The sequence below is a fragment of the Lissotriton vulgaris genome, chromosome 7, assembly GCF_964263255.1.
Source record: "Lissotriton vulgaris chromosome 7, aLisVul1.2, whole genome shotgun sequence".
In the NCBI taxonomy this organism is placed as follows: Eukaryota; Metazoa; Chordata; class Amphibia; order Caudata; family Salamandridae; genus Lissotriton; species Lissotriton vulgaris.
This window is the reverse complement of record NC_141695.1, coordinates 1317697817-1317713644: the sequence shown is the minus strand read 5'-3', so window position 1 is coordinate 1317713644 and position 15828 is coordinate 1317697817. Positions and strand designations below refer to the sequence as shown.

Genomic DNA, 15828 nt, shown 5'->3' with positions numbered 1-15828 from the left:
TAATCCGGGTCATCCCAGGAAGATGCGGATTCACGTACCTGACCTCTAATGAGGGAGAAACAGTACCAATAGCATACAAATCACACTTGTACACACAAGCGGAAAAAACATTCAGTCTTACAGAAAATACTGTAAAGGCAGTTCAAACTGCTGTAGCAAGAGAAGGAGCCCTAGCCCAAGGCAAAAGAATAACTGTTTTCACAGCAGAATCAGCCTTCGAGGCGCTATTCAGCCTAGTAAATCTAAAAACAGTGGCACTAGATCCAAAATGGATACAGTGGGAAAATTCTCTTAATACAGAAAAGGTGACATACTATTATGTCCCGAACATGAAAAAACTGAATGATTTAAAATATGAAGAAGAATATCCTCTGCCAATCGAAATTCTGCCTCTCCAACAGTACTCTTGTATAATCTATACAGACAGATTTGTACAGCACTACAATGTAGATGATAAATCCTACAATGCAGCCTGCGCGATTGTTAAAGGTCGCTGGCTCTGCGGTAAATTCAGACCGAAAATTACAAAAACTGAATCACTGAGAAACTGTTCTGGTCAGCGAGCGGAAATCAGATCTTTAAAGATGGCGCTTGAAAATGCAGAACGTGAATTCCTGACACTAATAGTGTGCGATTCGCATTTCTGCGTCAAATCTTACAATAAGGATTTTCAGAGCTGGGTTCAACATGATTACAAAGATGACACTGGTTCCACAATCAAGCATAAAATGCTTTGGAATCAGGTAGTTCTTTTACAGAAAGAACTACAAAAGACTCACGTGATACACACTCTGAGTCATCAGCGTGATGGCGTTCATGTTGCAGGGAATTCATTGGCTAATGCAGCCACAGCGGAAGCAACTAAACCGGCTTCCGTAGCCACAAAAAGCGTTCAATAAAATACATAGACGGGGAAACCATGCTGGCGGTAAAAATGTCTTCAAAAGGCAACTGTGCAGCACTACCTATGAACTATCCACTCAATTATACATACGTAATTGATGCAAACTCCGTTCCTTTTGCTCGAATCCCTGGAGTGGGGGATAAGTTAATTCCAAACACGAACCAGAGAATCTTATTAATAGCAGACGCACACATGGGTGAAGGTCCAAGGCACAAACAGATGAAGGAATCTCTGACAGAATTACAATCAGAATACTGGTGGCCGGGGATGAGCCTGCAACATTATTAATTTGAGAAGAGCTGTCCAGACTGCAACAGAGACCGCAGTAAAGAGGCAACCGGAGTAATGCAATGGCAATTTCTGTAGGTAGCAGAAGGCTATCTATATATGTAATCCAGCGTCCTATTAATTACTTTTAAGACTACATTCACTTAAAAATGTGGCCCCAGCGCCTGGCTGACGCCAGAACTGTTATAAAAGATTTGCGAGTCCTTATCGGCACATACGCAATTGCCATGCTTCATTCTTACCAGGGTCCTGCTTTTAGCTCTCGAGCTTATAAGGAGGCCATGACCAGCATGGGCATTGGGTTGCGGTTCTCTTGTCCCTTCCATCCTGAGGGAAACGGGGTTGTGGAAAGAAAAAAATGAGACATAAAGCAATCTATAACGGCAAAGGTATTAGGTTCGGGTGATGGGTGGGTCCAGCATTTAACAAGTGTCCAACGTAGTCGAAATAACTTGCCAAGAAATTCTCTAAAAGGTTTCAGCCCGTATGAACTATTGTTCAGAACTAGAATGTATGTTCAGGACTTAGATAGTCACGCTTCAGTGGTAAAAGATAAGAAAAAATGCTTTGACATCAAAGATTGTTTGCTGTTTTAAAGGACTTAAATGAAACAAGAAAAGCCCTGAGCAACATAAAGTTAAAACAGCAGTCAATAACCACTGAAGACACACCACCTGTCCCAGCAAGACCTGTCTGGATTCCAAAGATTGGGGATCTGGTCAGATAGAAAATAGCGGTGAAGAAGGAATTTGGGCCTTCTTTCAGAAAAGCAGTACCTGTCTTAGCAATCAACGGAACAAGATCAGTTGTACTACCGCCCCTTGCTGGTAAAAAGGAGAACCGAGTTGTATCCATCGACCTGGTAAAAACCACAATCATGTGGCCAATAATAAGTAGTAGGCCCAGTGGACTCCCAAGAAATAGCAGAATACCAAAATTTGCTGCAATCCAAGAGGTTCAGACTGAAAGACTAATCACATTTGACAAACCTACAGTGAATAGAAAAGGTCTATGCAACAACAATGACATGGAACTTGTGCCTCTTGAAACCCAAATTGAAACAGTTTGTCCGGAAGCACCAGTCTACAATGATGTAGCATCAGAATATGCTAATGAAAGGAAAATTGAAAAAACAATTCCACAAATTGACAGAAATGCATCTGGCTACTTCATCAATTTCGACAACTTTTCTGAAGATCAAAGCGAGCCTGAAGTAACGCAGGCAACAAAGACTTTTAAAGACAAAGCAACAGAACTCTTTCATCAACTCAAAGATACCTATCTCATTTCTCCATGGTTAGAATTTTGGATTGTGCTAGGGGTATTTTTCCTCCTGCTTTGGCTCATCATGGTACTTGGTTTGGGAAAATTCATTGAGGGAAAATACAGTACAATGGACACAGCAAGTCAGAACATCAACTTAGTTCTGAAGCCACACAAGTCATCTCACATCGAGAAAAGAGAACTATCATCGGTGAATGTCACAGCCATTCCAATACCCGGCGGGGTAGTTTGGGACAAAACAGATTACGAAATATATGGACCGGTCGAACTCTTGAAATATCCTCATCAGTTTAAGGTTTCATTAACCCCTTCCATGCTCATGACGAGCTCAGCTCGTCATGAGGTAGCCTGGAGCTGTGCTCATGACGAGCTGAGCTCGTCATGACACCAGCAAAATGGCAATTCCCAGCACAGGAGGGGAATTGCCTTAGCAGCTATAGTGTTAAGTGACTTTGTAAAACCAAGTACATTCTCTGATGATTGGGACTTTGAAAGCATAAATAATATGATGTCAGATTTAGTTATGTCAGCAAAATTTCCAGAATCTGATTATTTGCAAGGTTCATCGAATTATGAACAGTTGTATTGCTATACCCATTATACAGACCACTATTTACATAAATCTGCTCAACCTAGAAATGTTTTTAAATATAATCAATGGGAACATTGTGCAACTCCACCTAAAAGCAGTTCAAAAACATTCTATGAGAAATTCCAATACTTCTCAGGGTTTAACACAAGTGATGCAGAAACATTTTATTATTAACTGTTAGATAAAACAGGGACAAAAACTATGCTGACAAATACTAAATTGATATATTAAGAAGCATTTTATGAAAAAATGATTACATTTGGTTTTGATTTCTGGAGAAACAACATTGAAACAAAAACCATCTGGGGTACAAAGGATTGGCAGGTACAAGGCATAGAAGCATTATTTCGAGCCTGCATGATCCCAGAACAAATAATGTTCTTGAATGACACCATTAAACAAACTACCTGTTTTGGCCTAGCCAAAATCGAAGACTTAAACAAACCGTCTATTCCAAAGCCAATACCTGATAACACAACCACAGATATTGAGATAGACGTATCACAAATTCTACATCAAAATAGAACACATCCTGATTGGAAAAAGTGGTTAATCTGGCCAACAGACACAAATAAATGTCAAGACAGATTCCTGAACAAAATACAGGGGTTAAAAATGACCAGACCAGACCCTAGATACTCCCAGAGACAACATCCAGGGATTGTAACAACATACAGTGTAGGGAAACTATGCCTTGAATGGCTACAAACATCCACACTGGCACAAATTAAGCAACACTTGTCTTTACTTGAAAATGGTGCTAACTTGCGCGATTTCATAATGAGACCACGCAAACAGCGTCAAAAACATTTCATAGCGGCCAGTATATACGCTGCTTACAACGAGGCATGGAAAGTGACTCAAATTGAGACAGCAGAGAAAATATGAGAAATTGATCGTGTTAATTTGGAAAAATCACTTTCTGTTGTGGACAACGGGTTAATGACTCTGTCCTCTAGAATATATTCACTGGACAGTATTGTATCATCTGCTATAGATATAATAGATCAGGACTTGCTAATGTTACAACATGGTCAGTCACAATTGCGTTCTATTGTACAGCTAGGCTGGACGTTGCAAAACCTGCGTTCAGGCTATGTGCCTTGGCGTTTAATCAACACAACGTCATTGTTCTCTATCTTTAACATTACTGATAAACAAATCAGTTTGGCACAGAAAGGAGCAGACTATACGATTCTGCGCTTTGAAAAACTTGAGAGATTACCATTGACAATGTCAGAAAGACCTGTCATTGAATGGATAATACACAGGATTATCACAATTCCGATAACAACTTTCCAATTCAAAAAATGCCAAGAGTATATACCAGCAGGCCAGTATGAAAGGTTGGGTAAAGGGTACATTAAGTTAACATGGAAATTACCTTATACACACACATGTTATAATGACAAAAACCAGAATGTATTTCTTAGTGGTAATAATTGTAAACATTCACTAAGCGGTATACTTCTGTGTCAGGGTATTAATTTACATGGGGCCTGTGAGGGGACTTCACATAACCTTTCATGTCACCACCACGGCACACCTTCAGCACAAATAGAGCCGTTCTTTAGACAACTTTCTAACAGGAGTTACTTTCTAATAACAGACCACAGCTGTTGTGGCATGGTGCCAGGGAAAGCATATCTCTTAAGCGTCAGTTCCATGGTCACTTGCTGTATGCAAGCATTGTATCCTAACAGCCCTGGAGACTCAGAGGCGACGATTTGGCCTCAGTTGAAAATCTCTTCTATACGAATTGATACTTTAAGCAGAATGAAGTCTGTGCTTTTACATACAACAGTGCCATTCACGTCATCAAAAGAGACGTATGATCTTCAAGTTGCAAGGACAACAGCAGAGATTCATACACTTTTATCAACTAATTGCCCCGTGCATTTCGTAGAAATGCTAAGCCAAATCCTAAATATGTCGGATGCCAGTGGTATCTCGAATGTATTTAAGACAATTTTTTCGGGACTGTTAACACCCTTCGAAGCAGTCATGGGCATCTTTCCCAATTTCGTCCATTGGGTTTTTGGTGGTCTACCACTACTTTTGGGACTCGTAGCAGGAATCTTATTTCTGAATCTTCTGCTCCGATATGGCAAGCCAAAACGCAGACATGACTCCGGCAAGGATGGAAGAAACGATCCTAGCAATACGCTACCGGGACCGCATAACTAAAGTCCTTGGATTAGCCAGGCTAAGAGATCTGAATATGACCTGGATTCTTTCGTTCAAACCTATATGGCAGAACTGCATCTTACCTGTGCTTCGATGTATGCTATGCGTAGAAGAATGCGTGTTAGACACCTGTCCTACATTACAATCAGCAGTACCAATGGATATCAATACTTTGCTAAGTCCTGTAACGGCTCATGCATCGTGTTGTCCCCAGCGGTTACCAATCCTGATGACGGCATTCGTTGAGACTTCTGCACTACGATTAGGTGGTGGCAGTGAAGCAAGGAATGAGAGCAACATCTCCCAGGTACGACCTTCTATGAGCATTGCTGATCCTGAAATCGATGATAGCAATCATTCTCACGACTGCCCAGTCACAGCACTATCATCCTTGGTTGAAGCTGTAGACTGTTTTTTTGCACATCTATCTGAAGTCATGTTCTCTCCTGAACCAAAAGAATAACTTTAAAACAACCGGCACACAGCGATCCCCAGAACTCTGAATTCGGCCTTCAGCTTTGAAGAACAAAAGCGACTGAAAACATTTGGAACTATATTTTTCCGTGAAACGAAATTATTTTTTCCAAAATTCCAAAATATTTACCTTTTTTTTGGCACGTGTACTCTGCTTACAGTAGAACTATTCATAAAGAACAGAGCTTCTATTTTTAGATTATCTAGAGACAATATGTTACCATAGCCTCTAGCATACTCACAAGCAATTTCATTTATATGTGATGAAATAGTCTCGACCTTCTTTTCTGTAAATTAAAAGACTTTTTCATGTGTCATTTTCGCAAATCGTTCAACTGAATATATATGCACTTTTGAATGATTACACTGCTTAAAAACGTACAGTACCTTTAACTTTCCGTGTATTTCGCATACACCATTTCAAATGCAAAAATGTTTTTTGGGGTGGGTTGTAATACACATGCATCTTTTTGCTTAGTTTTTAGTGATTGATGGACATAAAACCGTGGAGTGGTTGATGTGTTTTTGTCTAGGAACCCGATTCAATATTGTGACCTTATGCCCCTATACGGCTATAATCAATACATATCCGTATAATGGCATAATATTCAGAGCCATATTTTCAGTAAATCGCCTCTGCAGTCCATGACACAGCAGAAGCTACTTCCTTAGATTCCTAGAGAGCACACCGAGTTCTTTTGACACACCAAACCCCAAGCAACCTGGGAAAGCCCTGCTTGCTTTGTTTTGATTTATAATAGAACTCCTGCGAGCACTGTAAGAATGACCAGTTCTTAGTGACATCTTTATTGACGTCTTATGTCCAAACCTTACGTCAAACTCGGCACCTTTCAGGTATAAATATACCAACGCTGCCTTAAGCAAATACGCAGTGGTGATTCTGGAGCAGAGCATCTAATCTACTTTCCGAGAGCCCAGCAGAAGCGAGAAGCCCACGGACGCTGCTCCTCCTCTTTGACGCGCTGAGAAAGATGCTGTCTTTTCTCCTGCCGAGAAAATCCAGCTCCGGCGTTTCCAGCCTACCCTTGCGGGTGACTGGAATATCGAGTCCTGAGAGGGAGATACCAGACCTCCTACATTCTATTCCCAAGGTACAGTGCTGAATAAACCCTTAGAGAGAATTCTTGAACAGATCCTTGGCAACAAACCTACTTAACTTAAACTGCTACTTACTTACTCCTTCCCACGTATTAGGCTTAGGTCAGGTACACCGGGGTAGGCGTATTTTAGAAGCACCAGTTGAGCACGTTAGCCTATGTATATATGTATATATATTTTATCCATTTTAAAGTGTCTTATGGCTAAGAAACCATATCAATGCTTTTACAGTATTATTTCGTAATACTACTTTTACTGTACGCACTTATAACAAGTCTTGCAATTGTGGCAATTCATTTCTCTTGCATGAGAAGGAAGACTGCTCAATAAATAATATCTTTTATTGAAAACGCCATCTCTCTATTCTCTGCACCCTGGTGAAATTAAATCTGCACAACTGACTGAGTTAAATAGCTGTCTATTGTTTCACACGACTCTAGAGATTGACTCTTATTCTGAGGGAGCAAAGTTGTCATGTTTATGCGGTTGTCGGAAGCTGAATCCCTTCTTGTCTGAGCCAGGGAAGCTGATCACTTCCTATTCAGTCAAGAAAGTTTCCAGTGACCTCTGAGCTAGCTGGCGCAAACCTAAATTAAGTCTAACATAGTCAGTAGAGACCTAGAAGACCTCAGTCCTACGTCTAAACTGCTGTTTATGTTATTCCAATGCGCAGGGCCTATAGGGAAAATAGGAACTACACTACAGTCTAAAATAAATAATTATAGTTTTGTGATCAATCCTTTTAATGAGGGTACTGATATTAATGAGACTTTTGATCAAACCTATCCAGTAATGGAAAATATACTTATAATGGAAGCTAATCCTGCTAACTTGATCCTTTAAACTCTGTTACTGAGCAAACCACTTTGTCAAATATTTTAGAAACTTTAATAGTTCAAAGGAACAGGATCATTGAAAAGATTACCTTAGTAAACGTGCTGCTAAGCTACCCTGGAGAAAAAGGCCTGACTCCAATGCTATCGGTGACCCCCCCAAAAAATGCATTTATTTAAAAGTGTTAAGAATATGTGAGATGGAGGGCTCCTGTTGTGTACTCAATGAGAAGGTGTTTTATTGTCATTCCCTGATTTGAAAAACTTTCAGTGGGATTGATAGTCCCTTTTAGCCTTAAGGGGCCGTTCCTCACGTTAGCCTGTGCTTGGCTTACTGACTCGTTGTCACCACGCCCCCTTTCCTTGGGGTTCTTATGGATCCAACCCTTTCTTTTGATCTTCAGGTCAATAGAACAGTATCCACCTGCTGAAACAGCATCCGGATGCTTAAAAAGATTGCTCCATACTTGTCATACGAGGAACGCAAGCAATCAACTGTGGCCCTGGTGTCCTCCAGGTTAGATTACTGCAATGCGCTGTATGGAGGCATCAATAGGAAATCCATCCATCGCCTTCAAACTGTTCAAAATGCTGCAGCCAGGATGGTCCTAAACTTACCTAGGCTTTCATTGGTAACCCAAGCCAGGAAGGACCTCCACTGGCTTCCTAAACAAGCCAGAATCTCCTTTAAGATCATCTGTCTTACACATAAAGCTCTGTTTGGTGCTGGTTCGGAAGGCATAAAAACCCTCATCAGCCCCTACATCCCTAATAGAACACTTCGGTCTTCCTCGAAAAATCTTCTGGCTGTCCCCAGATTTAAAAAGTCTAGATGGGGTGGCCGAGCTTTCTCTACCATTGCCCCGAAACTATGGAATAGTCTCCCTCCTGAACTGTCTAGCCAACCCTCCCTGTCGATTTTCCGGAAGCACTTGAAGACTTGGCTCTTTTCTCAGGTTTACTAAGCCTACCTCCTGTCTTATCTGCCCTCCTGCCCCTATTTCTGTGTAGCTATGCGCCTTGATGCCCCCCGGGCTAAGTTTGTGCAATATAAGTCTTATTCCATTCCATAGGCGTTTCCTGTTTGAAACCTGTTTGGCGTTCACCACATTCGAGCCCTCGTTTTCCGCTCCTATTCCCACCCGACTCCGCTCGCATTCAGTACCTGTGAGCCCAGTTGCTTTGCTCCTTTCCCCTATGCGGAGCCTGAATTCGCCGCTCATATCCCGCACCAGTGAGTCCCGCTGTTTGCTCCTCCCGGAGCTGGAAGACGCCGCTCACTCTACGCACCTGGAAGCTCCGCTGTTGGCTCCTCTCTTCTTCACGGAGCCGAATGGCGCAGCTTATTTCAAGTTCATTCCTGGCTACCCCTCATAGCCGGTCAGAGTCTCTCACACCCAATACCTGGGAGCCCCGCTGTTTCGATCCAATCTCCTCACGGAGCCTAACGGCGCAGCTCATTCCTAGTTCTTGTGAGCCTCCTCGGTCCTTCTCTTTCCAGTCTTATTGAGCCAGACCGCTTTGCTTGCTTCTTGCCTATTTCCCCAATGATCCCACGTTACATAAATATAACTCTTCGCATTGGACATTACTTATTCCCATTTTCATTTCCCTTTTCAATTACGTTTGAGGGAGTTGATGCTCCACCTTTAATCATCTTATTGAGGGGTGGACGACACCCCTCTTCAGATAGTGTCTGCTCCGCTTCTGCAGTTTTAATTCCACGGGAGCCGGCCAGAGCTTCTCAAACCCTTTTTTATGGTTGTTCCTTTAATTCCCTTCTGGAAGTTTGGCAATCCACCTTTACTGTACCCATTCCTTCCCCGCCCAGTATAGCTGCTTCAAGCTACATCCTTGAAGGTCATTGGAGACCTTCCTGGAGTTCATGTTTTTAAAGCCTTCTCATCTTACTCTTGGGGTAAGTGACACGCTGAGACTGAGTGCATTATAGGGGTATTAGTTATTGTTTGTTACTCAGTGTTCATTGTATACCTTGTTTCCTTTGCAGTACCTGCTGTATTACCAGACTTCAACATTCTACTTAGCCACCTACGTATGGGGAGAGTGGTGGACACTCCTTGGAGTTTACCCCCATACTTTTAGTGAACAGCCCTTATTGAGTGCAGTAGATGCCTCCTGAGTGTTGTTCTCTGAAAGTGGGGGGCTTTCATCTTCGCTCCTGTGGAATCTTGACAGAACATTGCTCCCCGACAAAAAGTTCCATATAGAATAATAAAATGTTGGGAAGACCTCAAAAACATAATGCTATGCAACCTCCCAATAGAGTTGGGTAAAAAGGTTACAATATTGAACTTTTAAACACCTGCTGAGTTGAGACTTCAAAGTGTTTTGTGAAGCTCCTGAGGGGGTAAATCCATCAGGTGCCTTACAATTGTAAATTTAAAGGTAGCCACCCATCAACACTTTGCCCACCATAAAATGTGTAATTGACGGAGACAGATGAGGTCTAAGAACATGTACAAAAGAAAGTGAGGGTGAATCATTCCAAGATTCCAGGATCAGGAATAATGGGCAACACTCAGAAGAGTCTGAGGCACTAGGTGCAGCACATGGAAAAATTATACTTGTAAAGATGCAAAGAAATAAGGAGTAAGGCTGTGTAAAGTTAAGATGATTCCTGGTCATCCAACATTTATTTGGTTTGAGAAGTGTGAACAGGTAACAGTTAATAATATCCCCAATCCTGAATAGAGGGGGTTTACTGCACAGGATTACTAGCATCCTACTTCTCTTTGAGCTAATTTCACAGGATATTGAAAATGTTGGATTTGTAATTGATAAAGAAGAGTTTACATTAGAATAATTCCACTCTAAATGGTCTTTGGAATGACTTTATAAAACGAACAGTTTGACAGAAAAGCAAATCAATACCTTCAATAATGACGTGGCATTCTAGAGGAAGTTGAATCATTTGATGGCCAGATGAGTGAAGGGGGATCACATTTCTTGGATTACTGCAATGACATTAAGGGGTAATAGGAGTAGAATAGTTTGCTTACCAGAGGTTGTGTTTTGAGGGGATCCATAGTCTGTTGGGAGAAACGAACATTAACATTAAAACATTTGTTTAGTCTTGCAGACAATATTCGTTAAAATAGAATACATTTAATGAAGGACTATCAAAAATATACACTGATCTGGGTACAGATATCTACTGTTGTATATTACTGTACAAAGCCCATGGAGGTCAGAGGCCTCTGTACAACTTCTCCTCTCTGTCTGGTTGCTTGTGCATGTTGGCCCAACCATGTAAAAAAGCAGATATGCTTAGTCATAAAGACACAAAGACGACAATCTCTAAATTGCTCGCTTTTGTTCACTACTGCTTCTCTCCAACAAGTCACATATAAGTACAACAGGCACACACACACACAAACAGAGAGAATTTGACTTATGGGGTGTTTTGTAACTGATTAAGTATGACTCACTTCATCTACTCATAATGATTTTACATTCTCATATACAAATATCGTTTTGAGAGTAGATGTGACTTAATTCATAAATTAGAATGATTTGATTCACAGAAGGGCGCTTTTAATCAGACCCATACATAGTAAGTGCTGATAACCCACTTGGTCTCACATGGTCTATTGATTCTTGATAAGAAAAATCATGTCAAGCATTATATCTATGAAAACCCCATCAGCCTCCTGATACAGGTGATGTGCATGGAGAGGCTCATGGCATTCACAGAGGTTGGCAGGCATTACCTTTGTGTCCATTATTGCATATCACACTAGATTAAGGGACCCAATCCTTACTGAATGGGAGGTATGACGTTATAGCAAACTCAAAGGCTTGTTCCTTAGGTTTATCAAACCAGGGATGTAGCCAACAGGGGCCTAGACTGGCCCAAAAGGGGCCTGGACTGGCCTGGCATCCCTAGAATAATGTGTGCCCTCTAAATGCAACTGGCAGCAGGCAGGGCTCACAGGTCAAGTTCAATAAAAAGTTTCAAAACAAAATCGTAGCTCATATTAACACTTCCCACACCTGAGAATTTGTTCAGCATTAAAAAGTTGTACATGCGAAACAAACGGCAAGCCCATTCCTTAATTTTCAAATCATTAGTGAAACTGCTCCTGCATGGTCAGCTACAAAAAGTATTGGAATATAGAAGATAATCATAATGCAGTATGAGTCACTGTAATATATGCATCACTAAAATTCTTTCTTTACTTGTCAACTTTCAATTTTTTGAACTGTGTCTCTTCTCTCTTTAGGAAAAAACAGTGGGGCAGATTTACTGAGACTTTGTACGTCCAAAAGTTGGGAAAGGGTTTTACTTTCTAGTGAAACAGCTATCTTGTGCTGGAAAGCTTCTGTTTTCTTGGTACAAATTGAGCTTTGCACTATTCTGCATCAAGGGAAAATTACATGGGTGGTACTCGTGCCTTACAGCGCAAGAACCAATGTATTTTGATACAAATCCTGATCTACTGAGATAGCGAGACCGGGCTGTGCATCAAAAAATAACACCTTCTTGAAGCAGACACAAGTTATTGTATTTCTCCTAACATTTCAAACATGCATGTGTGCTGCTCTCTACAAGAAATACATATCCATTTAATGGTATGTTGTACAAATTGTCTGGGCATTAGATATTCTACTGGAATGGCATACTTACATTACAAACCTTATGCAAGACATCACACATGTCTTTGCACCATTATCCAACGGCATGTGCATGGTGCTAGGCAGGCGGTTTGTGTCCACCACAAGGGAGAGAGAACAGGAGGCTATTTTAAGTAAACACAGCTCTGCCCTGCATTCTATCCCGCGCCTAACAGTGTAGCAACTTGTGTTTGTGCCCTGCGTTGCACTAAAATTGTATAAATCAGTCCCATTTATTTCACAACTTTTTTGAAGCTTTGACTCCTAAAATACTCATTACCGCGGTTCACCTTTACATCACTAGACTCTCCATTTCAGTCCTCACCCCCTCCACCACATGTGGATGCATGTGCTAAAGCCTGCGTGACCGTGCTAGTGTGTTTCATAAAATAAATTTAAAAGCTACTCGCACATCTTGAGGGTGAATACAATGCAAGTTGAACGTGATGTTCTTTTCTCAAAAAAGTTGAAATCAATGTATCATGTGACCACGTAAGGCTGGTACACTAACATGAGGTGTAGGGCTCACACTGACATCAGAACATTTACACAGGGTCACAACAATGAGATAGTGCAAGGGGGCACCACAACTGGCATAGCTCACTGCCATAGAAGCAACAACATTGACTTAGGGACATTGACATTGGTAGAGTGACAAATGTAGGCTGAGATTAGGACACTGAAAAGGGGTTACTAACAATGGGGCGACGGCAAACAGTCACTGTGTTGTATGCTATACCTTTATTTCATTAGATTGTTATTGCTTGTATTCTGTATTCTTTGTTTCATGTTCTCTTTTGATGCATTGCTGATCGGGCATTCTTCTCTGGACTTTAGACTGATCAGCAACTCATCAGAAGCTCCTCATTCTTCGTGAATTAATTATTATTTACTTGGCATATTTCAAATAAATTCATTATTTGAAACTTTTACTCCTATGATGTGTATCAATACAACATAAAATTGGCGACGATTGATGGTGAAAAGAAATAATCTACGCAAAGAATATCCAACGGAGAAAAAACAATATTATAAAAAAAGGATTTACAGGAAGACAACATGAAAGAACTATAATTATCGTTGCGGTCAAGAAAATCGGGTAACATTACTTTACCTAAAGTTATTTTCTGAAGATCGTAACATCTTAAGTTTGGTTGGCCTGTTGTCATCGATTGAAATTGGAATTGCACTAGCGAAGGATGCGCGAGTAAAGTGATTGCTATGAAGTTCTTTTGCAGTGACGTAGGAGCGTTAGCGTGATGACTAGATCACGTTCACAAAAGGTCATGCAATGTAACCTCAAGTGGCGGCCATCTTAGAAAACAAGCTTCATAGTAATCAAGCATAGTAACCACTACGGAAACACGGAAAATGAGATCGGAAGCTTGAAACGTTATTTTAAGGTAAAACATTTTACGGAGTAAACAGAAATAAAAGTAAAATGAAATAATTTTATGGATTTTGAATCAAAAAATCTAAAGGAACATTATTTAAAGTGAAAAAGTCAATATTTTATGTCAAATTGCGAAGTATATTATATTGTTTGAAGCAAATGTATTAAAGAAAAATTGGAATAATAATAAAGAGAGAAAATGGCATATCAGATACAACCATACCAGATAAATCAATTTTTACAGAATCGAGGAAAACCACCAGTAAAATGGCAACAGTGGTTTAAGTCCTTTGAAAGTTATATCATTGCAATTGATGGAAAAGATTACTTAAATGACAGAAAAAAGCAGTATTGTATGGTTCATTAGGAGAAGCTGGCTGAGAAATATTTGACAATATTCCAGAAAGTGAACCTCCACATGGGCAGTTTATACCATGGGATGTTAACACTGAGGCAGTGAATAGGTTAGAAAAAAGGTTCTATTAACAACCAAACATAATAGTTGAAAGACATAGTTTTAATAAAAGTAAACAACAAGCAGATGAAAGCATTGAAGACTACATATCAAATCTACGTATATTAGCATCAAAATGTGAATTTGGAGACATGGTTGATATATATCTACGAGATCAACTTGTCTTTTACTGCTTTTCATAGAAACTGCAAGAACGTTTTTTGGCATGTAGGAATCCTACATTAAGTGAAGTCATTGATATCGCAGTTGGAATAGAAAGATTATCAGTTTCAACTAAAGGTTTTTCCGGATCTGACAGTAATTCTGATTCAGTATGTGCAGTTTCAAGCAAGCCAAAGATTTATGAGAATAGCAAAACGAAAGGAAATTTCATTAATAAGAAAAATTTGATTTGCTATCGCTGTGGATCGAAGACACATATTGGGAATAATCCAAATTGTCCAGCGCATGGAAAAAGATGTAATAGATGTAAAAAGGTTGGACACTTGGAAAGTTCATGCAAGAGTAATATGAAGTATAAAAGTTCAACATTAACAAGTGGAAAGTGCTATAGAGAAACTAGAAGAAGATATGATTAATAATCTTATAGTTAATGTCAACCTAGTTGATTCTGATTTGTCTTTCAAGGGACCTTTGTGTAAAGCATCTATTGGAAATGTGAAATTAGAAGTCATGGCAGATTCTGGATCGCCAATAACAATTTTGAATGATGTTACTTATTATAAAAATTGTTTTCCTAACAAGCTTTTAATTTCAGATTGCAGTCCAAAAGCATTTGGAGGACAAGACATTGACATGGTAGGTAATTTTAATGAAGATGTTGAACTCTTGGGAAGAAGGATAAACACAAAAGTCTATGTAGCTAAAAAAGGTCGTGATATAATTGGTTGATGTGACTTAGGAAGGATGGGTATTATGCTTAAACCAGGGAGTGATACTCCAATTATTCTTGGGGATATTCCTACTCCAATTTCTACAGTGAATTTGTGTACAAAAAATAATACATCAAGTCAATCAGATGATATCATAAACAAATATAAAGGTGTTTTTGAAGACAGAATTGGATGTGTGAAAGGTGCTTTGACATGACATTAAATTAAAAGAAAATGCTACACCTGTGGGTTTCGGCTGTGGTTTTAGCTAAAAGGAAAAATGGAAAGTTGCGCATGTGTGCGGATTTGCGTTCTTTAAACAAGAACATATTGGTGGACTGTCATCCTTTGCCGTTAATTCAAGAAATGTTGATGGCTATTGGAAAGTCTACTCATTTTTCTCCTATAGATTTGAAATCAGCGTACCATCAGGTTGCTCTTACGGAAAAATCACAAGATCTCACTACATTCGTAACACCCTTTGGTGCCTTCAAATATTTGAGGCTTCCATTTGGATTAGCTTCTGCAGCTAGTGTTTTTTAGAAGCTAATGGACTCATTGTTTGGAGACATCAAAGGGGTACAAGCATTCCAAGATGACATTCTCATCTTTGGAAAAGGAATTGAAGAACATAATAACATTCTAAATAAAGTTCTTGGAATTCTTAATGATAAAGGAATGACAGTATCAAAGGATAAATGTCATTTCTTAGTGAAAGAACTAGAATATTTAGGACAATCTATCACTAAGGAAGGCATTAAACCAAAACAAA

The 15828-nt window shown here is 39.9% G+C and overlaps 1 protein-coding gene across 1 annotated transcript in view; it reads right to left on the bottom strand.

Annotated features, from left to right (window-relative positions):
- LOC147703588 (neurotrypsin-like) overlaps positions 1–15828 on the bottom strand; it is a 645871-nt gene that overhangs the window by 551891 nt on the left and 78152 nt on the right. The window contains exon 2 of the mRNA XM_086929519.1: positions 10702–10731. Coding sequence (XP_086785645.1) covers positions 10702–10731 — 30 coding nt within the window. The remainder of the gene's footprint in view (positions 1–10701; positions 10732–15828) is intronic.